At 37.6% G+C, this 23,164-nt stretch overlaps 2 protein-coding genes and 1 long non-coding RNA gene across 5 annotated transcripts; 2 read left to right on the top strand and 1 right to left on the bottom strand.

The window, feature by feature from the left end:
• The first annotated feature begins 836 nt into the window (after positions 1-836).
• Positions 837-3,512, top strand: LOC133743315 (F-box/FBD/LRR-repeat protein At1g78750-like). The gene is made up of 4 exons (XM_062171197.1): positions 837-933; positions 1,328-2,379; positions 2,663-2,842; positions 3,141-3,512. The coding sequence occupies exons 2-4, from the start codon at positions 1,369-1,371 to the stop codon at positions 3,456-3,458; spliced, it is 1,509 nt and encodes a 502-aa protein (XP_062027181.1). The 5' UTR covers positions 837-933; positions 1,328-1,368; the 3' UTR covers positions 3,459-3,512.
• Positions 3,513-4,789: 1,277 nt separating this feature from the next.
• Positions 4,790-8,672, bottom strand: LOC133745504 (receptor-like protein EIX2). The gene is made up of 3 exons (XM_062173588.1): positions 8,548-8,672; positions 5,261-8,293; positions 4,790-5,086 (listed from the first exon to the last, which is right to left on the bottom strand). Exons 1-2 carry the CDS (start codon positions 8,617-8,619, stop codon positions 5,264-5,266), a joined length of 3,102 nt encoding a protein of 1,033 aa, XP_062029572.1. The 5' UTR covers positions 8,620-8,672; the 3' UTR covers positions 4,790-5,086; positions 5,261-5,263.
• Positions 8,673-9,393: 721 nt separating this feature from the next.
• On the top strand, positions 9,394-12,794 carry LOC133706838 (uncharacterized). Of its 3 annotated transcripts, XR_009844743.1 has the most exons (4): positions 9,394-9,674; positions 10,923-11,151; positions 11,575-11,645; positions 12,047-12,794. It is a non-coding gene; the product is annotated as an uncharacterized LOC133706838 (long non-coding RNA). The 3 variants fall into 3 exon arrangements; XR_009844742.1 differs by lacking the exon at positions 11,575-11,645; XR_009844741.1 differs by having other exon boundaries at positions 10,923-11,645.
• Positions 12,795-23,164: the final 10,370 nt, after the last annotated feature.

The raw sequence follows: 23,164 nt of genomic DNA, 5'->3' as shown, positions 1-23,164 counted from the left end.
TATAGTTCAGGATATTTTCAATTGAAACTAATGAAGTAAAACTTCTGCTTTTACATGAAATCTGCAGTTGATATATCAGTGCAGCAGAAATCGACAGATTACTGTTTACTTGGTGCAGGATGATCTGAACCCTATTCCAAGAGCTGTACGCAAACAAGGCCATCCAAACTCCAAAGAAAGTCATAGGTTCTCATCGTGCTATGTTATGGTTTCTTCAATCCTTTCAATACCATAATGTAAAAAGACAATCTTTTGTAAGGAAAGAATTCTTTCATTAGTACCATTAATGAATTCATATCGGATAGATCACTTTGATTTTCATGTCAAGATCATGAAAAGCAAAAAGTGAAAGGATAATTCATTTCATTGTAGCCATTGTTCAAGTTATATGGCCATGCCTTGAGAGTTTGGACAATAGCCTTTGTTCACGTATTTGCTTTTGGTATGAAGTTAATAATTCCGATCACAAACTTATATCCAAAAGTATCATGTATATGTTAAGCTGGTACAAACAATGACAACGTAATTGGACCAAGAACGATCTCCTCCCTGCCCTGAGTGGAGTGGTTTATTCTCAAGTATTCTTATTTGAAGCAACTTACAAACAATGTTCAACTAAATTTATATGCAATTTCAAACAGATTTGGAAGGAGATGACTAAAACTCATTTGTTTTGTGATGAAGATGATAAGAAATGATCAAAAGACTTGGATGGGCTTGTAGGGGTTTAATCTAATGAGTCTGGGCCTTTATAATGGGCTGAAGTATTTTGGGCCCAAACTTAGGTTAGTAGTAGTATATAAAAGCAGGGGGAAATTTTGGAAGAGAGAAGAGCTCGTTTCTGATTTTCCCGCCGGAAAAAAACCCTAAACTTTTCGCAGTTGTACGGAAATCGTCAAGGGCTTTGGATCAGAGGAGATGAATCGATTTTGGGTAATCCCACATTCTAATATACGCGATTACTTTAGTTTTTTTTAAGGGTTTTTAGGTTTTTATTTTCATGAATTTTGAATTTCATTGAAGTAGAATGCAATTAGGGTTGTTTGCAGTGTTGCACATAATCCCCTTTTATATTGAAAATTTTTCAATTCTTATTTTGTTTCTTGCTCTCTGATATTGGATTTTGGTTCAACTGCTAGCTAGACTGATAGTTTCTATTTATTGCAATTTTTGTTGCTGTTTAAGAGTTGCTCAAACATAGACTTATAAAATGTCAAATGTATATACAGATTAGAAGCATATGGAGATTAAATGGTTGTAGGCGGTAGGCTTAATGGTATATTTAGTATTTACATTAGTTTTGTTTGCATGTCATCAATACTTGTAGGTGTAGTTTGCTCTTACAAAAACAAAGGAAAACCAAGTATTATGGAGCATAAGAATAAGTCATTGGCAACTGCAACTTCTCAAGCTCAAGGAGCTTCTGCTGACCCCATGGTAGACAGATTGAGTAGTGTTCCATGTGAAGTTGCTCACCATATTCTTTCATTGGTCAGTTTTAAAGATCTCACTCGTGTGGGCAGCGTGTCCAAAAGATGCAGAGAGTTTCATCTATCAACTCCATCATTGAATTTTTCTTCCTTGTTTGGAAACAGGCAGCAGCAATTGAACTTGTTGAATTGTATAGATAGGTATATGATTCATCGCAGGGAGGATAAGATAAAGAGCTTTTGTATTAAATGGGATTTCTCTGCAGGAATTTCAGAAGAGAGTTTCCGAATGATGACTTGGATCCTTATTGCAGTGAGGTGCAATGTTGAAGTGCTTGATCTTCAGTTGAGGTTGAATAGAAAAGATGGGGCAACACTTGAATTGCCATCTTGCATCTATTGTTGTGAATCTTTGAGGAATCTGTTGATCAGGACAGAGACAGTTCTTAAAGCACCCTCCTTTGCTTGTTCCAATAATCTCCAGTACTTGAAGTTGACTAGTGTTAGAATGGATGATGGGTTTGGCAAATGGATCTCATGCTCATGCAAATTCATTAAGGAACTATTGTTAGAAAATGTTCATGTCGGAAGTTTCACCATTGAAAGCTCGTCTTTGGAATCATTTACATTGGTGTATACCTATAATAGTGACCCCTGCCATTTTAGCATCTCAGGTGAGAAACTTGCAGAGATAAGTATAGAGTGGGAAAATAGTCAAGCTAGCAGCAGTATTACCAAATCATTAAATGTTTATGCCCCAAATCTGAAGTATTTTAAATGGATTGGGAATTTGTTGAGTTACCAAAATTTGGGGAAATTTATGTGTTTAGAAAAAGCTCATATCTTTCTGAAGCAAAAGGGAGATGAATATGACTTTGACAATGCATTTGAGGTTCTTTGCAGTTTCTACAGGGTTAAATCACTTGTTCTGAGTGGGGAGGCTATTAAGGTAAAGATACATCACCCTTCAGAGACAGCTTTCTTTCTATTACCCCCGCCCCCCTTTTAAATAATACAGAAAACCAGAAACACTTGATTTTGTAAATGAATTATGTAAATAACGAAACATGATATGGATTTAGGCTTTTTCTTACTATATATTGATTACTTGTATGGTTTCTGAAAATATGTTGCATTTCGCTGAACTGTTGTTACCAGTTTTTCTTAACTGGGTTTTGGGTGATCAAATTTTGTCTATTTTAGAGTTTACCTTAATCTTTGTGATATTGCAGGTATTGCTCAGGGAAGGTTCCATGCATGCCCCATTGGATGGTACTACTTACTTGGGTGTGCATATTAAGAGCTTGACTGATGACCTAGTCCCTGCAATGGTCTCTCTTCTGAGAGGAGTGCCTAATCTGAAGACTTTGTACATCAATTCTTACCCTTCCTTGCACATTGTTAAACCGAAAGTAAGTGCACGTCAATATTCCCTTCCGTCCCTCTGTCACACAACACACTATATACCAATGACATGTCTAGCATTATTGATTTAATAAAAATTTTGAAGTAATTGTCCGTAATACATGTTACTTTGGAGCTTAGATTTCGATATCCAGAGCATTGCATCAGTAGATGACCCGTCATAACCCATCACCCGTAGGAAGTGTAGTTATGGGAATAACATTTCCTATATTTCTGTTCTTCAACTTATTTCTTGGTATCTTTTTTTTTTTTTTTTTCAAAATTCATTTACTTGTTTCTTCTCAGGCATGTGGTTTTAAGAGGAAATACTGGAAATCCCAAAATCTGGATTGTATTCATCAGCTTGAGGAGGTATCTATAGCACTCTCCACCGGTTATCCTACTAATGCCTTGGAGTTAGCAACATATATTCTTGAGCATGCTCGGAAGTTGAAGAAAATGGTCATATGTTATTTACCTCGCCAGTCCTATATTATAGAGAAGGTAAATAAAAGCAAGAAAATTTCCTCTGCAACTGTTGTCTTTAAGGAAAGAGGAGTGAATGACAATGAAGCAATGGGTGAAAGTTATTATTTTGAGCTATTTCACTTGTACGGGTTCTGATCTTGTAGTTTTTGATGGGGAATATAGTGAGGAAACCTAATCTTGTATTTCTCTGTTTTTGGTATTCTTGTCAATGGAGTGAAATCGTATTTTTATGTTTCAAATCTTTTTGAGCTTAAATCAAGTACCATATCAAATGCAAAAGGGGAGTTCTAGTCATACAGTCACATTTGGTATGTAGACAACAATAATCTAAAACATACGATAACCGTCAAAGGTAATCATTCTATGTTATGGTTTCTTCAACCCTTTCGACACCATAATGTAAAAGGATAATCTACAAGGAAAGAAATCTTCCATTAGTACCATTAATGAATTCATATCGGATAGATCACTTTGATTTTCATGTCAAGATCATGAAAAAGCCAAAAATGAAAGGATTATGCATTGTAGCCATTGATCAAGTTACATGGCCATGGCTTGAGAATTTGGATAGATAGTTATTTGTGTTGATATGTATGCTTTAGCTTTACCTACATTTTTGTATCAGATGCTTGATGCTTCCTAGTTTGAGAAAGGATGAGGAAAGAAAGAGATTGAACAATGGAAGCATCTTGTCAGCGGATCTCACTGCATCGTGTGATGGAGAATTCAACCCTATTTCATTGTTATTCTGTACACGAGCTTAGTAAAGCGACTAACAACTTTTATCCTTCCTGCATCATCTTAGGTTGTGAAATGTCATGGATGTCTAGATGGCCGATTCATTCCCATCAGAATGGAAACATGATGACGAAATTAGGTCCTGAGCCATTTGTTACATTATCATCTGAATGCAAATGAGCAACTATACCATTGTTTTGCATCTCTTCGGTTACTGCTTATAATTTCCTATAGCACTATACCAGCTAGCTTCAGTGCATGAATAACTGTTGGGATCTCATCATGAATCCCTACCATGGAAAACCAGATTTCACATTGCAAAGCAGCTTGCCACTGATCACATCTCCATCTCGCCTTTCTCAGGCCAATAATTCATTGGCACCTCAGGAACTAGCTGCATTTTCATGTACTTTGTTCACAAGTTGTGTAAATTCTCACCCTCCATAACCATTCATCCCCTGAACTATCGTATGTTAAGAAACATTGTACGTTTATAGGAACAGTCGTACTTTGACCCTACCTAATGCATTAAGGCCTATCTCTATATGATTATCTGTATAGTGCTGATATTAAAACAGTTGAAATACTAAGAGACATGGATTATTATTATTATAGTGATCAAGTTAGATTGACATAAATGAAACTTCTGGAGAACAAGTTGAATAACATGCACAAACATGATCAAGTTAGATTGGAATAGATCTGATTAATTGAAATGCTCTGGAATGGAACAATATATAATTGCAGCCAATTACTTTGAAATCAATCGAGAAAGATATGTTTAAATTACAGCCAGAAAGATTAGGAAGCTAAATAGAGGTCTTGTTGCATGGAATCAAAAGTTATACCAGCTCATACTACATACAATCCATTATTCATACACATTTCTCAAGAGAAACAAGCATAATAGTTATTTCTGCTTGCTGAAAGAGAAAGCAACGACATCTGAAAACCTTCAACATGAAGCCTTGAATTTTTTTTACTTCCGGGATAATTAGGGTCATATCCCTGAATGCCAGAATCTCCTAACATCATGTCAAAACAAATGACAGTCAAAAAACAATATTTCTAAATCATTGAACAAATATTTTGTGTTTCCAAACGATTGTTATGGTATAAATTTGAAAGAGTTTCTAGAAGTATATCTAGCCAGAAAACATAAACACTAGAAAAAATAAGTATTATGTAGCTTAGTTTACCATTTATCTTTGAAGTGTCCTCCGCACTTCTGCCTTGTACACAGAAGTTTTGACAAAAATCCAATCTTTTGCATTGTCCAGGAATCTGAAATAAGCATATCTATAAGAAGTCTTAAGCAGTAAACTGCCGCAGACCATCCAAAATCCAGTGACGAATCCCAGCACTACACTGATAAAGAATCCCAGGCTTATGAGACCATCTTTATCATGTTCTTTGTTATCATCAGCTTGAGTTGCTCCATCTCGTGAGCAATTTGGTGTCAGCGGTGGTCCACAAAGTCCAAGATTTCCCATATATTTAGAAGCATCAAAACTTTGAAGTTGAGTGCTAGTTGGAATTCTTCCTGACAAGTTGTTGTATGATAAGTCCAAGACACTTAGAAAGTTTAAGCTCGCAAAACTTGCAGGAATTTTACCAGATATCTGGTTTCTTGACAAATCAAGAGATTCTAACATCTTCAAGTTACCAAAGTTTTCAGGAAGCTTTCCCATCAAATTGTTTCTTGACAAGTTCAGAGAAATCAACTGTGTCATATTTGCTATGCTTTGCGGAATTTTCCCAATCAAATAGTTGCTTGAAATGTCAATGCTTCTCAAACCTGTAATATTGGGAAACTCAATTTCTATTCCTTTCCACACAAGTTCCACAATAACATCATAAACTCCCGAATCATCAGCCAAAGCGGTTATGTTATTGAAGCAATGTGGCAAGCCTCCTGAAATATTGTTGTGAGAGAAGTCCAAGACATGAATGGTGGCTAGCTTGCACAGTGAGAAGGGTATGATTCCATTGAACTCATTGGACCGTAAGCGTAGAATCACCAAGTTTGTTAGGCTTTGGCCAATCCATGTTGGTATCTTTCCCGACAAGTTATTGTTGCCAAGGTCAACCATCAATAATCCGGTACAGTTCTCTAAAGAAGGCAATTCTCCTGAAAAGTTGTTATCATTTAACTGCAATGTCAAAATTCCCTGTAGATTGCCTAACGAGCTTGGTATTTTTCCAGATAATTTATTCTTTCCCAAATTCAACATTTCCAATTCTCGAAATTGCATCCAACAATTAGGAAGCTCCCCAGACAATAGGTTCTTAGAAATGTCAAGATAACTTAAATGTGGAGCCTGCGTTGCACAGAAGGAAGACAACGGCTCAGAAAACATGTTATTCGAGAGATACAACTCCGTGAGCATAGGAGAAAATGATGGCACTGCACCAGAAAGTAGATTAGAAGACAAGTTAACATAACGCAAGCTTGTCGATGACAGATTCGGCAGTTTTCCTGATAGTCCAGCATTAGAGAGATCAAGATAAGTAAGATTTGTCTGCGTTAGAATCCACTTGGGAAAAGCTGGGCCCACCTTGCAAGAGGACATGTCTAACCAATCAGTAAGTTGAAATGGTGGATTCCAATCAGAGCTCAGGTTGATAGAGAAACGATTACCATAAAGATCCAAAATCTGTAAACGAGAGAGGTTCAAAAAGTGGGCTTCTGTTAAGACACCACTCAAAGAATTCCCGGGGAGAAATAATGTTTCAAGGCTAGAGAGTTGCCCGACACTCTCGGGTACAGACCCATTTAGTTGATTCCCGCTAAGATATAACACTCTTAACTTTGAAAAACGTGCCAAATCCGGCAACGACCCCCAAAACTGGTTATCACTCAAGTCCAAGGTCTCAAGTGTGTTCTCAGCACAAGACAAGGTTTTAACAGAGTCCTCAATGTTTTCAGACAATTGGTTTGACCATAAGGTCAACGACTCTAAGCTGCATAAGTTTTGAAAGCCTTTTGGTATCCCACCTTCAAGTTGATTGAAAGAGAGATCTAGTGATGCTAGAGAAAGCATGCTTTTGAAGACATCTGGGATGGGACCTTCAAGATTGTTGTCACGGAGATCAATATGGACAAAGTTGCTGCTGACATTGGCTATCCAATAAAATATTGAAGAATTAAGCAGAGAGTTCTCAGAGAGGTGAAGAATTTGAAGAGAGGTGGAAGAATTAATAAAGGAAAGTGATCTTAGATTGACATCAGGAAGATGACAGGAAGATAACTGAAGCTCTGTCAGTAAAGTGAGCTTGCTTAAAGATTGTGGCCAATTCACAACCTTTGACAAATCTAGATATGACATGTTCAGGTATCTCAAGGAAGAAAGATGAGATAACCACTCAAGATTTTCAGGACTAACAACTTGGTTACGGTAAAGATCAAGAGTGTGCAAATTAGAGAGGTTTCCAAGTTGGGGAGGAACATGTCCACTGAAATTAGCATTTGCAAGTTTGAGTTCTTTCAATTGACTCAGAGAGCCAATGAATTTGGGAATCATCATTCCTTCAAAATCATTGTAGGAAAGATCAAGAGTGTGCAAATTAGAGAGGTTTCCAAGTTGGGGAGGAACAGGTCCACTGAAATTAGCATTTGCAAGTTTGAGTTCTTTCAATTGACTCAGAGAGCCAATGAATTTGGGAATCATCATTCCTTCAAAATCATTGTAGGAAAGATCAAGAGTGAGCAAATTAGAGAGGTTCCCAAGTTGGGGAGGAACAGGTCCACTGAAATTAGCATCTGCAAGTTTGAGTTCTTTCAATTGACTCAAATAGCCAATGAACTTGGGAATCACAATTCTTTCAAAATCATTATAACTGAGATCCAAGTAATTTAGATATGGCAATTCAAGTAGTGAATGACTAATTTCACCTCTTAAAAGAATTTCAGTAGAATTGAGATATGAATCATAACCAAAGGAGAAATCAAGAGTGGTGACATGACCTGTTTGGTTGTTGCACGCTATTCCTCTCCACTTGCAGCAATCTTTCTCACTTTTCCAAGAGGCAAGAGCATTGGAGTCATCCACAAGGCCTTGTTTGAACCGGAGAAGAGCATGCCTTTCACTCTCCAAGCACATGATGTTGTTGGAGCTTCCAACACTTGAACAAGAAATAGCAGAGGCAATGGCCAGGCACACAAGCCCAACCAAAACAGAATGCATAGACCCACCACTCATTATACTGAAAAACATGATTATGAAGATGATGTACAGATTGCAGAGCGAAGAAGATGCAAGTTATAAGACTACTATATACTGCTAATACTCCTAAAAGTGGATCAAATAACGCGTCATTCTTTTTTTGCTTACTTTTGTCAAAATTCAACAAAGCAATCAGATATTAAAACTTCATCCAAGTTAGTGGAGATGACCAAAGACTTGCTTTTTCCAAAGACTTGCTTTTGTTCATTAGAAAGCAAGACCCAGCACCATTTCCAAAGACTTGCTTTTATGAAGATGATATGCAACCTGCAAAGTGAAGTATATATAGTTGAAGCAAAAGGATTTTGGAAACAGCAATGGAGTTGCTTCATTGACTGACTTGATCAGCATAACTTGGAAATTGGTTTTTTCTTCATTGATTTTCTTTAGTCTCAGTCTCACAATATGAGAGAAGATGACCCAGCACCACTTATATCATGTGTAATCTTAAACTTAAAAGCCATTAGATAGTTTCACAAGGAATATAGATACAATTGTATAAAAGTAAGAACAAGAAATAAATTAGAAATGGATCATGAACCTTTGAACTTAATGGCCACTCAATCCAAGCCTAAGTCTTCTGCACTGCATCTCAATATTTGGTATTCTTGTATGGGGCAAGAGACTGTATTACCGAGAGCATATGAGAGAGTGCAGGGACCCAAGCTTTATATAGAGAATTGGATATTCTGTAACCTCCCATAAAGGAAACAATTCAAGTCCAAATCTCTATTATAATTGCATATCTTTTTAGGTTAACTTAATAATCAAGTCATATTAGATTTCTCCATAATTTACGTGGATACATCATAAATAAAATATATAGAATTAAAGTCTCAAAATTCTCCAATTACTTATTCTGCGTAAATTGGTAAGTTGTTGATGACTCGATGTAAACTAATGATAAAGTCCATTTTAGTCTTACATCATGTGGTTCGAATATGTCATAGTTTTGTACAATCATTCTATGCTTTCTGAATGAATACTAGTTTTTGTGATATTAAAAAAAAAAAAAAAAAAAAATACAATGACGTAGTACTTGGGGCTGGGCCCTCAAGTCTAGCCCAATGCTCTCTTCTCTTGTAAAATTGAGAAAACTCCTTTTAGAAATTTGTTAATGAAATCTCGCAAAAGAGCTCGGAAGCTTAATTCTTCGTCTCCAGAATCCCAATTCCGATCCTCATTCCTGACTTCATTGGTTTTTTTTCATTCTCTCACTCACTCACTCACTAAGAAGCATACCAGAATTTGAAGGCTTTCTCATTCCAAGAGCTCAGGGATTCAACCAATGGCTTCAGCAGGTCGCAAAAGCTTGGTGAAGGAGGCTTTGGGAGTGTGTACTCCAATTTTGGTTGCCATAAAAAAGTTGAATCCACATAGCTTACAGGTTCCAATTCTTATCTTCATTACGGAACTTTAGCTGTTTGGTTCATTTTTCCATTTTTTCTCTGTTTTTCTTCCACTTGGATTTTCTCCATTACTACCTGGTTGGTTGGTTGGTTTTCTTAGTATTGGATGTTGAATGATTGTGATGGTAGCATTGAATGGTATTATAATCTGATCTGAAAGTGTTATTATATTGGATAGTGAATTATATTAGTTTGTTTTTGGGGTTGATTTATTCGTAAAGAATAGTTATAAAACATGAAGATTTGACTATACTTCTAGTAGTGACCCTGTTCTGCATTTGTTAATAAACATATGGTTTGTTTAGTAGATTTATTGGGTCTCTATGATTTTATATACATGTTAATATAGCTTGTCAGTTGAACTCAGATTTTCATTGGATTTATAAGAAACACTATTCAATTCTTCCTGTATACTGCTTCAATATAATCCCAAAATACATGGTAGGCACCAGGCACCAGGCACTAGGCCTAGGAAGTGGGGTGGAAAAAAGGGCATGGGGTTACCAACCCATCCTGTCATTCCTAATTCTTGGCCAATTGGAGTGGGAATGAAATGGAAGTACATAATCAATAGAGAATGTGCTAAAGTGTCAAAGTGAGTAGGGCATGAAAAAAACTTAATGCGACACAATGATTTTCTATTGAGGTTGAAAGAAATCTGAATGTCTTCTATTGATCAAGTCACGGAAGTTCTGTGGTATACATTAGTTAACGACCCTACTTGTAGTTCTGTGGTATATGACAATTGTGGACCTTGGAATCCATCTGGTGCTGGAACTCTAGGAGTGTGGAGAGAATAATTTAATTTTCAGTGTTAGCAAGAACCAAAAGGAAGGTGAATACTAATATAAGGCAAATGGATTTCTTGCAGTTGTCGAAAACTATTCCTAACATGTTATGCAGTGTTCTTTGTCTGACAAAGCTCTTACCAGTTACTAAAGAAAGAGATTTTTGCTCTCAAGAACATGAATTGGAACAGATTGTCAAATTTTGTGGAAATAGTACTTCATATTTGAGAATGGATAGAAGTAATGATTAAGCCCTTGAGATGATATTGGCCTGTGTAAAAGATGCATCACATTACTCTTTAAACTGTTGAGAAAGTCTCGCATATTCAACTGAACTCTAAGTTCAAAGTTATCCTTTTTTAAACACCCATTTTGGAGACATTGTGTGCCTCTCTATCATTTTTATGTATTTATGGTTCTTTGCTCTTTTCATTTAAGGTCATAAAGCATGGCTTGCAGAGGTTCAATTTCTTGGTGTGGTAAATCACCCAAATCTGGTAAAGCTTCCAGGATATTGCTCTATAAATGGAGAAAAAGGGATTCAACGGCTACTGGTATATGAATATATGCCTAATAGAAGCTTAGAAGATCATCTTTTCAACAGGGCTTTGAACCCTCTTCCTTGGCTCAAGGATTGGCTTATCTACACGAGGAACTGGAAGTCCAGGTGAATATAGTTTTCATTTATTTGACCTATGTGTGACCATGTATTTCCTTTGAGTTTGTTTGGAATGTAGAACTACCGTATCATGTGAACATGTGACTCATCTATGTGAATTTGACCAATGGAATACCAAATCAGTATAATAACCTGCTTAAGCTAGTGAAGTATTAGAACTAGGACTAGGATGTAGCAACTACTTATTACGTCATACATCTTCTACTTGTTTGCTGCATTTATAGTGACATCTCTGGTTTTGGAATAAAAATTGTATGTGCTACTACTATAATTGCCTTAAGTTGCATACATTGGTGGACACTGTCACGTCAGTAACCGTCCATTATCTTGAATGTATTCCGTACTCTAAAAACTTTAGCTGTTGGGACCCTGTGGTTGTGTCACATGGTGTAAGAGTTCTTGAGTTCGCAGTTGTTCGGAAATCCTCAAGGGCTTATTGAGTGCGCCAAGGCTTTGGATCAGATCAGATGAATCGATTTTGGGTAATCCCACATACTAATATACACGATTACTGTAGTTTTTTTAAATTTTTGTTTTTAGGTTTTTTATTTTCATGAATTTTGAATTTCATTGAAGGAGAAAGCAATTAGGGTTGTTTGCAGTGTTGCACGTAATCCCCTTTTATATTGAAAAATTTTCAATTCTTGTTTTGTTTCTTGCTCTCTGATATTGGATTTGGTTCAACAACTAGCTAGACTGATAGTTTCTATTTATTGCAATTTTTGTTGCTGTTTAAGAGTTTCTATACCTATAAAATGTCGAATGTATATACAGATTAGAAGCATATAGAGATCAAATGGTCGTAGGCGGTAGGCTTAATAGTAGATATATCATGTATTTAGTATTTACATTAGTTTTGTTCGCATGTCATCAATACTTGTAGGTGTAATTTGCTCTAACAAAAACAAAGCAAAACCAAGGATCATGGAACACATGCATAAGTCATTGGCAACTGCAACTTCTTAAGCTCAAAGAGCTTGTGCTGACCCCATGGTAGACAGATTGAGTAGTGTTCCATGCGAAGTTGCTCACCAAATTCTTTCATTGGTCAGTTTTAAAGATCTCACTCGCGTGGGCAGCATGTCCAAAAGATGCAGAGAGTTTTATCTATCAACTCCATCATTGAATTTTTCTTCCTTGTATGGAAACAGGCAGCAGCAATTGCACTTGTTGAATTGTATAGATAGGTATATGATTCGTCGCAGGGATGATAAGATAAAGAGCTTTCGTTTTCATTGGTGTTTCTCTGCAGGAATTTCAGAAGAGAGTTTCCGAATGATGACTTGGATCCTTATTGCAGTGAGGTGCAATGTTGAAGTGCTTGATCTTGAGTTGAGGTTGAATACCAAAGATGGGGCAACACCTGAATTGCCACCTTGCATCTATTGCTGTGAATCTTTGAGGTCAATGTTGATCAACACAGAGACAATTCTTAAAGCACCCTCCTTTGCTTGTTCCAGTAATCTCCAATACTTGAAGTTGACAAGTGTTAGAATGGATGATGGCTTCGGCAAATGGATCTCGGGCTCATGCAAATGCATTAAGGAACTATTGTTAGACAATGTCCATGTGGGAAGTTTCACCATTGAAAGCTCGTCTTTGGAATCATTTACGTATGAGACTTATTTTTGTTAAAGATCATGACCTTCCCCTACCTTAGGTATGAGACTTATTTTTGCCATCTCATTCACAAATATAAATATTCCAGAGTTTCTGAAATTCTCATGTTCCATCTATCTGAATTGAATTGCAGGGATATTACCACCACATTTCCAAGTTTTGTATTTAATTCAGAGGTTGATGAGATTGCTACATGAGAGACAATAGCTTAGATTGCAGTTAGAGTTCCATCGTCAGTTGCTTGTAATTTTTCTAGAGCTCAGAAAAAAAAAGGAAAGAAAAGAAGTTTTAGGTATTAAATGTTGGTGCATCAGGAAATCTTTATAAAGAAAGTTGCTGAAGTTGTAGTAGCTATCTTTGGTCGATTGTAGAGCACCTTCCAGATAATGGAAATTTTCTATCCTGTTTTTCTGTTGGCATTTTTTCTTTCTTTCTTTCTTTCTTATTGTGCGTATATGTGAAAATACTCGATGGAACAAGTGTTGATGAATTACTTTACTTCTATGAATTTATTTAGAGAAAGTACAATTCACAACACGAGATTTGCTAACGCAGTGTAAACCTCTCCACTGAGGAAACTTCACTGCGTGGCTTTTAACGTAGCCAACACGAATAATCAATCCAATATGAATCAAAGGAGTTTACAATATACAGGTAGTGTTGTTCATAACAAACACTTTCACTTGGCAACAAATGCCAACTTGATTTATAATTGTTCTAACTCCTAACTAAAACAATAGACCTTTCTAGACAATCTATTCTTCAATCCTTCCTTGCACTTGATCGAATCACTGATCTTGAGAATGATTTATGAGCATGATTGATTATGCAAGTGAACATATGAAACACATAATGAGAGTTTTCAGAAAACGATTGAAACACGAATACTAGTGATTCAATAGACACAATTTTTGCAACGAAAAATTTCTGCGTTAAAAATAGTTTTAAAAACCTTTTATAGGGAAGCAAGACTCCCCCTCAATCAAATCTTATCTTAATTACCAAATAAGATAAATATAGGAAGGTTTTTTAAAACTGTTTTGAACAAGTAATCGGATATGCATGCCCAAAGAGATTTTGAGTATAAGTACAATCAATGCATATCAATTTAGAATCATGCAAATATGATATGAATTAAAGACACCTTAATCTCAAGATCAGTGAATCAACTTCTTTGAATCTCTCTTCATGATATGATTCTGCGATCTTCTTTTCCTTGCTTTAAGTCACCGAGCAATTAGGAGAGATATCCTCTTTATTCTTTGCATGTCTGTTTTCCTTGAGATCTTGGGAAAGTCATGTGTTGAGGGGAGTAGTCCAAGTACTTACAATCTCCCCCTTTGGGCAATCCCATTCAACACATGACGATTTTTCATCTTGGTATTCCTGCATGTTATGTTTTAAACAGACATATACATATTGTGAACGAAAGGTGCCAACTTGGAGAAAGGAATCAGTTTCCATCCTTTTCCTATCCAAGTTGCCAAGATAAAAATACTTAATACTAATAATAAGAAGCATCCCAAGAGTATCTGTGCTTATGCACTTACAACTTCAAAAGAAAATAACTTTGTCCAGAAAAAAATAAAAGTGCAGAAACAAAAACAGCAAGGAAAAATCTTTACTTCTCCCCCTTTGAATGGGAGGGCACGTCGTACTCCTCAATAAGTTTGGTGACATGGTCCAGAAACTCTTCTTCATCAATGGAATCCGAGCTCTCCTCTGGGGCGACAGGCTCCTGATATTCCTGCATGGCGTTGGAAGGACGGGGAGCGTCAAACCCGGGAGGGTGGCGCTGCATGTTCCGGATCTCCTGTGTGAGGGTGGTCAGAGCATGACGAGTACGAACCAGAAGGGAATGCATATCGTCCATGTCCGTAGTAAGGCAGGCAATTCGCCAGTCGGCCACCAAGATCTGGTCACGGAGACTATCCAGAGAGACAGGAGGAGGAGCAACAAAGGATGCATCAGAAGAGCGAAGAGGAGGGCTCCGACGGCGTGCACGATGCATGCCGGGATGGAGAATACCGGCTCTGGCAGCGGCCTGACGGCCGTCCTCTGGAGGAGGCAGGCGGCAATGTCCACCAAGTCGAGTTGTTTGCTTTGTGCGAACCCTGGTGAGAAAGCAGTTTGTGAAAGAACCTGCACACAGAGACAACCAAGAGTAAAATCTGAGGGAGACAAGAGAGGCTATATATATTGAACCAGTAGGGTTAGAAAACCAAAGGTTACACCGGTTGGGATAGCGTCTCAAATGGGGAGAGGAATTATGACAATTAGTGTTCCGAGATACACGCATGCAACTTACTTCTCCCCCTCAACTTAGGCTTAATCAATAAGGAATTTAAGTGCAACCAGATGGCAAGCAAGGAAAGGAAAACGAAGAGACAAAAATATTCCCATAATCTGCAATTATATCACATGATCGTTTCCTTGGCTAAGTATCAAGGCAATGAATGCATTTGTCATATTGAAGAGAGAAAATATAGCATAGTTTAATCACAGAAAGCACAAATCACGTAGTGAAAGGAACATAGTTCAGAGTACGAAGCATGATGTATTCTATCAACAAAAAGAATTGGTACTCATAGTTAGACCTTAGGGAATAACGCTGTGATAAAAGTGAGTATAACCAGTATGTGGGGCTTAGAAATAAGTTTAGTGACAGAGAGAAGGAGTGAAGTAGGTGAACTAACCATGTACACCAAGCTCATGAGATTTCCTTAAAGGAGTAGGAAACATTGTTCCCAAACACGGAGTTAATTTGAGTCATTGACCTCTTTGATTTTGTGACAATTTGAACGCATGTAACAAGAATCTTCTCAGCAACTCCCAGAACAGATGTTCTTAGGGTACTAAACATAGCAAGGATGCTCCATGGAGAGATTCTCGAGTAGTTGTCAGCAATAATGTATTTTACGTGCAAATATCACTCACCAACTCGTTTCTTGCAAACCTTAGAAAGTTCACCACAACTAAGGCCTGATTACTCGGAGAGATGAGATATAGTTATCCATTCTCGTTTCTTACAAACCCTAGAAAGTTCACCACAACTAGGACCTGATTACTTGGAGAAGAGGGAATGAATCATTTGAGCATTTTAAGCAGTTCTTCTACTTCACCGAATCTCTTTTGACAGGAAACACACAGCATGCCATCACATAGGCTATAAGTGAAAGTGCATAGTAGGGTTACGTGATTCAGTGACTAAACATGAGTACACAATTTTATTTGTCCAGAATAAGGCATGGCAACAAAAGATACATGTATGAAAATATGTACATTTCACTAGTGATTGTGGTCAAGGGATACTAGGATCACAATTTTCTCAATCAATAGTGGACAGTCATTCTTGTGCCTTAATGCTTAGAACATATCCCTAGGGCATTTCTCAACATCTCAAACCTAGCAATGTCAAGAGGCTTAGTGAACAAGTCAGCAAGTTGATGTTCAGTGGGCACAAAGCTTAACTCAAGTATGTTTTGTTCAACCAAATCCCTAATAAAATGATATCGAAGATCAATGTGCTTTGTTCGAGAGTGTTGAACAGGATTCTTGGTGATGTTGATGGCACTAGTGTTGTCACAAAAGATAGACAACTTACCTTGAGGGATGTCATAATCATGAAGCATTTGCTTCATCCAAAGCATTTGCGTGCAACAACTCCCAGCTGCAACATACTCAGCTTCTGCAGTAGAGAGAGAGATGCAATTTTGTTTCTTGCTATGCCAGGCAACTAGATTGTTGCCAATGAAGAAACATCCCCCTGAAGTGCTCTTTCTATCCTTTAAGTTTCCTCCCCAGTCAGCATCAGAATATCCTGCAATTTCTACGTTAGTGTCAAAGGTATAGAAAATGCCACAGTCAATTGTACCTGAGATATATCGAAGGATTCTTTTGACAGCTTCCAAGTGTGATTCTTTGGGATTTGCTTGAAATCGAGCACACACTCCCACACTGTATGAAATATCAGGTCTACTGGCAGTTAGATACAATAAGCTTCCAATCATGCTTCTATAGAGAGTGGAGTCAACTGATTTTCCTTTTAGATCCTCGCTCAGCTTTGTAGTGGTGCTCATGGGATTTGTAACCACTTTCTTGGATTCAAGCCCAAATTTCTTGATAAGATTCTCCGCATATTTGGTTTGAGAGAGAAAGATACCTGCATCAAGTTGCTTTACTTGCAGTCCAAGGAAAAAGGTTAGCTCCCCACACATGCTCATTTCAAATTCACTTTCCATGACCAATTGAAATTCATTGACAAGATATTTAGACGTAGAGCCAAAGACAATGTCATCAACATACACCTGAGCTATGATAAGATCATTTTTCACATGTTTTACAAAGAATGTTTTATCAATTGATCCTCTTGAGTACCCTTTTTCAACCAGATGGGTGGATAGCCTTTCATACCAGTCTCGTGGAGCCTGCTTTAAACCATACAATGCCTTTTTGAGTCTATAAACATGGTTCAAATTATGTGGATCTTTGAAACCTTGAGGTTGTTCCACATAGACTTCTTCTTGCAACACACCATTCAGAAATGCAGTTTTGACATCCATTTGAAATAGTTTGAATCTTAGGTGACAAGCAACAGACAAAAGCAATCTCACTGATTCTAATCTTGCAACAGGGGCAAAGGTTTCATCAAAATCGAGACCTTCAATCTGTGAATAACCTTGTGCCACAAGTCTAGCTTTGTTTCTAATCACATTTCCTTTTTCATCACTTTTGTTTCGGAAGATCCATTTGGTTCCTATAATGTTGCAGTTACTAGGTCGTGATACCAAGTACCACACATCATTCCTAGTAAATTGATTTAGTTCTTCCTGCATAGCACTAATCCAGTGATCATCTAACAAAGCTTCCTTAACATTTTTTGGTTCAATTAAGGACACGAAACCGAAATGAGATATCACATTCATACTTATCAAATTTTCAGTGATAAAGCATAATAGAGCATTTCCTTTACTTACCTCGTCCTGACTTACCTGAGTTGCAGCTTGCCTTCTCGTTATTGGTCCATCTGAAATATCACCAATGATGTCCTGACTAGAGTGATCTTTAAGTACCTGCTTGTATCCTCTTCTAAAGGTGGGAGCAGGTTCAAAGATGCCATCGATTGTTTCCTCTTCCTCAGCTTGAATATCACTGCTTGTTGTTGTGGTGATTGAAGAAGATGATGTATCTGCACCTGCTTCTTCCTGTTTCATACATTCATCATTAATAGAGACATTAATAGACTCCATAACAACACGAGTTCGTTTGTTATAGACTCTGTAGGCCCTACTATTCAAGGAATATCCCAGAAATACACCATCATCACTTCTAGCATCAAATTTCCCGAGATGTTCTCTGTCTCGTAGGATATAGCAAGGACTTCCGAAAACATGAAAATGTCCTACATTTGGCTTCTTTCCTTTCCATATCTCATATGCTGTCTGATCAGTACCTGTTCTCAAGAACACTCGATTAATGGTATAGCATGCAGTGCTTATAGCTTCAGCCCAAATTTTTTTGCTTAATCCTGCTGCATGTAGCATAACACGAGCCATGTCCAGCAGAACCCTATTTTTCCTTTCCACAATGTCGTTTTGCTGTGGCGTAATCGGAGCTGAGAACTCATGTGACACACCAAGCTCATCAAAATAGTTAGAAAAGGAAGTGTTTTTAAATTCTGTGCCATTATCTGATCTTACCCTGACTATGCAATTATCAGATGATTTCTTTTCGATTATCAGTTTTTGACTCAGATTCTTGAAAGATTCAAATGTTTCAGCTTTGTCTTTTAAGAAATTTACCCAAGTATATCTTGAAAAATCATCCACAACAACTAGTATATAGCTCTTACCTCCAATGCTCTCAGATTGAGCAGGCCCCATCAGATCCATATGTAATAATTCCAGTACCTTTGTGGTCGTTGCAGAGTTTATCACCTTGTGAGGTGCCTTGGTTTGCTTTCCAATTTTACAATCACCACACATCTTGTCTGTTTTACCATTTAGATTAGGCAGACCCCTTACACATTGTTTGGAGGATAGCTTCAGAAAATCTTGATAGTTTACGTGTCCCATTCTTCTGTGCCAAAGCTCAAATGTTTCCTCTGTGGATCTTACAGATAAACATGATTGCAGGTTGAAATTTTCATTAGCTTGAATATGATAGCAGTTATCAAAAGATCTTTTACCTCCCATGATACCTTCTCCTTTCTGATTCATCACCAAACACCTGTGTTTGTTGAACCAAACATCTTCATAGTCATCAGCCAAATGGCTGACACTGATCAGATTTGCAGTTAAGCCTTCAACATACAACACATTTTTAAGATTTGGTATACCTGGAGTGTTTACTGTGCCCCGAGCTATGATATTTGCTTTTCTTCCATCTCCAAAGGTGACTGAACCGGTCGTGCTTTCATCCTCAAATGATGTAAACCAGGCTTTGTCTCCTGTCATGTGTCTGGAACATCCACTGCTACATACCAGAAATCTCGTTGCTTGTCTGCCAAGGCAGTTAAGGCTACCAAGCATGTGGCCTCTATATGAATAGTTTGCTGATCTGAGCTAGCACCTGTCAACGAAGAATGATCATCAGTTTCTTTAGTGCTAGTGCGGGCTAAAAGACACTTACTTGTGACTTTCTTGGTCCAGACAGGCTTTCCCCTTCTGATTTGAGAGTCTTTCTGAGAGAACATATTCGTTAGTTTATTAAGAAGTTCCTTCTGTTCTCTAAGTTCACACTGTAAGGATTCAACAGTACATTTTTCTTGAGAAACATGTGAGATTAACTCTCTCTCTTTACACCTAGGTCTGATATGACCTATCTTACCACAGTGATGACAAGTTGGAATAAAAATTTTAGAGTGAGGATACCTGTTTTTACCAGTGGAAGATCCTTGGTCAACTTTTACCTGAGGGGTGTATGTTAGCTGACCTTCCTTCATGTTTCTCAGTATTGAGACTTGATCATCATGTGCGACTTCCTCCTTTTTGACAGGTGATCCAGATGCTCTAACAAACTTTGTGATTTTAGAATTTTCTCCTGTGTAACCTAGCCCAAAGGTGTCATGTGGAGCTCTTCCTGCCCCAAGTAATTTTGTCATAGTACTGGAGCTGACCTCAAACTTGGTGAATTTTTCTTGAGTCGATTTTAGCTCATCTTGTAGAGACTCAATTTTAGCCAATAACTCAAGGTTTAGAACTTGTTGTCCTCTCACGTCCAGTTCTAGCATTTTGATTTTGTTGAGATATTCAGCCTTTTCAGCTTTCCAACTTGATGAGCCCTGATCACTTGACGAGGTAGTCAGTTCAGTTACAAGACTGCTTCTTTCCTGTTCCCATGTAGATTGTGAAGTCTCCAACAAATGTTTCATTCTTTCTTTTTCTGTTCTTAGAAATTCAACTTCCTTTTCTAAGCTTAAATTCCTTAGTAACGTGGCTTTTGAAGCTTTGTAGAGTTGCTTGCAGCGGATATTTGTTTCATCATCAGAAAATGCCTCATCACTGTCAGAATCAGGTAGAAGTGACGACACAAGAGCCAGGTTTTCCACTTCTTGAGACTCATCATCACTCCAAGTTGAAAGAAGAGACTTGTTGTTGTTGTTTCCATGTTTCCTATTTCCACAGTCAGTAGAGATATGGCCATAGCCACCACACTCATAGCATTTAGGTTTTCCAGAGTGAGCTCCTTTGAAGCTTCCTTTTCCACTCTTGCCATTGTAGTCACTGCTGCTGCTACTTCCGCCATAGATGTTTTTCCTAGAAGCATTTGGATTTCTAGAGGAGTTCTTGTTTTTGAGAAATCTTTTGAATTCCTTTGTCAGTAGAGCAAGATCTAGTGTTTCTTCTTCCTCTTCAACTCCTTTTACTGCTTTGAAGGCTACACCCTTATTCTTCTTCTCAGGTTTCAACCTCATCTCATAAGTTTTGAGATTGCCGATGAGCTCATCAAGAGGGTACTCATCAATATCAAACGAGTCCTCAATACTGGTGACTTTTGAATGGAATTTTTCTGGCAAGACCCTGAGAATCTTTTTGACAATCTTATCTTCATCAAAAGGTGCTCCCAAACTACGACACTGACCGGAAATTTTAAGAATTCTACCATGGAAATCATCAATGGTTTCATCATCTCCCATGGTCATAGTTTCGAACTCAAAAATCAGTGCTTGTAATTTCTGAGCACGTACCTTTTTATTTCCTTCATATGTAGTCTGTAGAAGATCCCATGCCTGCTTGGCAGTATCACAGTGACTGATCCTCAGTTTTTCCCGTTCAGATAGGGCTGTGAAAATGCTGTTCTTAGCTTTGAAATCTGCTTGCAGATCATGAACTTCTTCCTCAGTCCAGTCCTTCCTTGGTTTGGGAGTGGTAGTGGAAGAGCTTTCTCCTTTTGCTTTTATCATAGATATGGTCCAGCCATTTTCTACAATATTTCACACATGTTCATCTTGAGCATAGAGATATGATTTCATGTATATCTTCCACTGAGTATATTTTTCACATCCACCTTCGAACCATAGAGGACTATTTATAGATCCACCAGCAGCTCTATCCCGTGAATGTTCCATCTTTCCTGGGATCACTAGAAATTTCTAGAACCCGCTCTGATGCCAAGTGAAAATACTCGATGGAACAAGTGTTGATGAATTACTTTACTTCTATGAATTTATTTAGAGAAAGTACAATTCACAACACGAGATTTGCTAACGCAGTGTAAACCTCTCCACTGAGGAAACTTCACTGCGTGGCTTTTAACGTAGCCAACACGAATAATCAATCCAATATGAATCAAAGGAGTTTACAATATACAAGTAGTGTTGTTCATAACAAACACTTTCACTTAGCAACAAATGCCAACTTGATTTATAATTGTTCTAACTCCTAACTAAAACAATAGACCTTTCTAGACAATCTATTCTTCAATCCTTCCTTGCACTTGATCGAATCACTGATCTTGAGAATGATTTATGAGCATGATTGATTATGCAAGTGAACATATGAAACACATAATGAGAGTTTTCAGAAAATGATTGAAACACGAATACTAGTGATTCAATAGACACAATTTTTGCAACGAAAAATCTCTGCGTTAAAAATAGTTTTAAAAACCTTTTATAGGGAAGCAAGACTCCCCCTCAATCAAATCTTATCTTAATTACCAAATAAGATAAATATAGGAAGGTTTTTTTAAAACTGTTTTGAACAAGTAATCGGATATGCATGCCCAAAGAGATTTTGAGTATAAGTACAATCAATGCATATCAATTTAGAATCATGCAAATATGATATGAATTAAAGACACCTTAATCTCAAGATCAGTGAATCAACTTCTTTGAATCTCTCTTCATGATATGATTCTGCGATCTTCTTTTCCTTGCTTTAAGTCACCGAGCAATTAGGAGAGATATCCTCCTTATTCTTTGCATGTCTGTTTTCCTTGAGATCTTGGGAAAGTCATGTGTTGAGGGGAGTAGTCCAAGTACTTACAATATGATTTTCTTTGCTAAACAGTCTTTGTGGAAAATGTTCCAGGGCATCCACCGCCATAAACGGGTTTTTACTTGGCAAACACAAACCTTTTCCTATGTCCTTTTTGCATTCTTATTCAGTGGTGGATGTAAAAATGAGTAGGAAATGATGATGATATTACAACTTATTGTGCCCATCTTGTGCCAAACTTTCAAAAGAGGCAGCAACCACACAAATTGCAGCCCTCGCAAAACTGCCGAGTGTTTAACATGTTAGGGGAGATGCGTCACTGCCATGAAGAAATGCCATTGCCATCGTTAGTTCGTGTCTTATTGTTTCTCACAACAGCGCCATCGCCACCGGGCAAATATGAAGGCATCTCTGTTATAACTCTATCCGAGTTACTACTACCATAGCATCCTTGGCTCTCAAAAAGAAAATTTTGGAGTTGAAGAATTTTTGCAATGAACTTTCAATACAGAATATTTTCTACTATTTCCGACTCCTTTAAATGGCATTGGGGTAACAACTCCATTATATTTCCAGCCCCCACAAAAATATTAAGAGAGAATCTCCAAAACTGCTTCAACTCGTCAGTCTTTTGCGCACATTTTGGGCATGTTGGAAGCATAGAGACCTTGCATCTTGCAAAATTTTCATTGCATGAACCAGAAGGGGTCATCACTGACTGTCGAAATAGAAGAAAACCATGGAACCAAGCAAGGCGTGGAAGCCAAGGGTCACTGTACATAAACGAGAAACACTGTACTGACAACAATGGACAGTTCGGCACAAACAGGTTCTCTTCATTCATATCAACTAGCTCAAAAACCAAAGATAAGGCATATTCACACACTTACCTCAAGGACCAGAACCACATTGATAGTACAAGTCAAAACCACAAAATTTCC

The sequence above is a fragment of the Rosa rugosa genome, chromosome 4 (genome assembly GCF_958449725.1).
Source record: "Rosa rugosa chromosome 4, drRosRugo1.1, whole genome shotgun sequence".
Taxonomy (NCBI): Eukaryota; Viridiplantae; Streptophyta; class Magnoliopsida; order Rosales; family Rosaceae; genus Rosa; species Rosa rugosa.
This window is presented reverse-complemented; position numbering and strand designations above follow the sequence as displayed.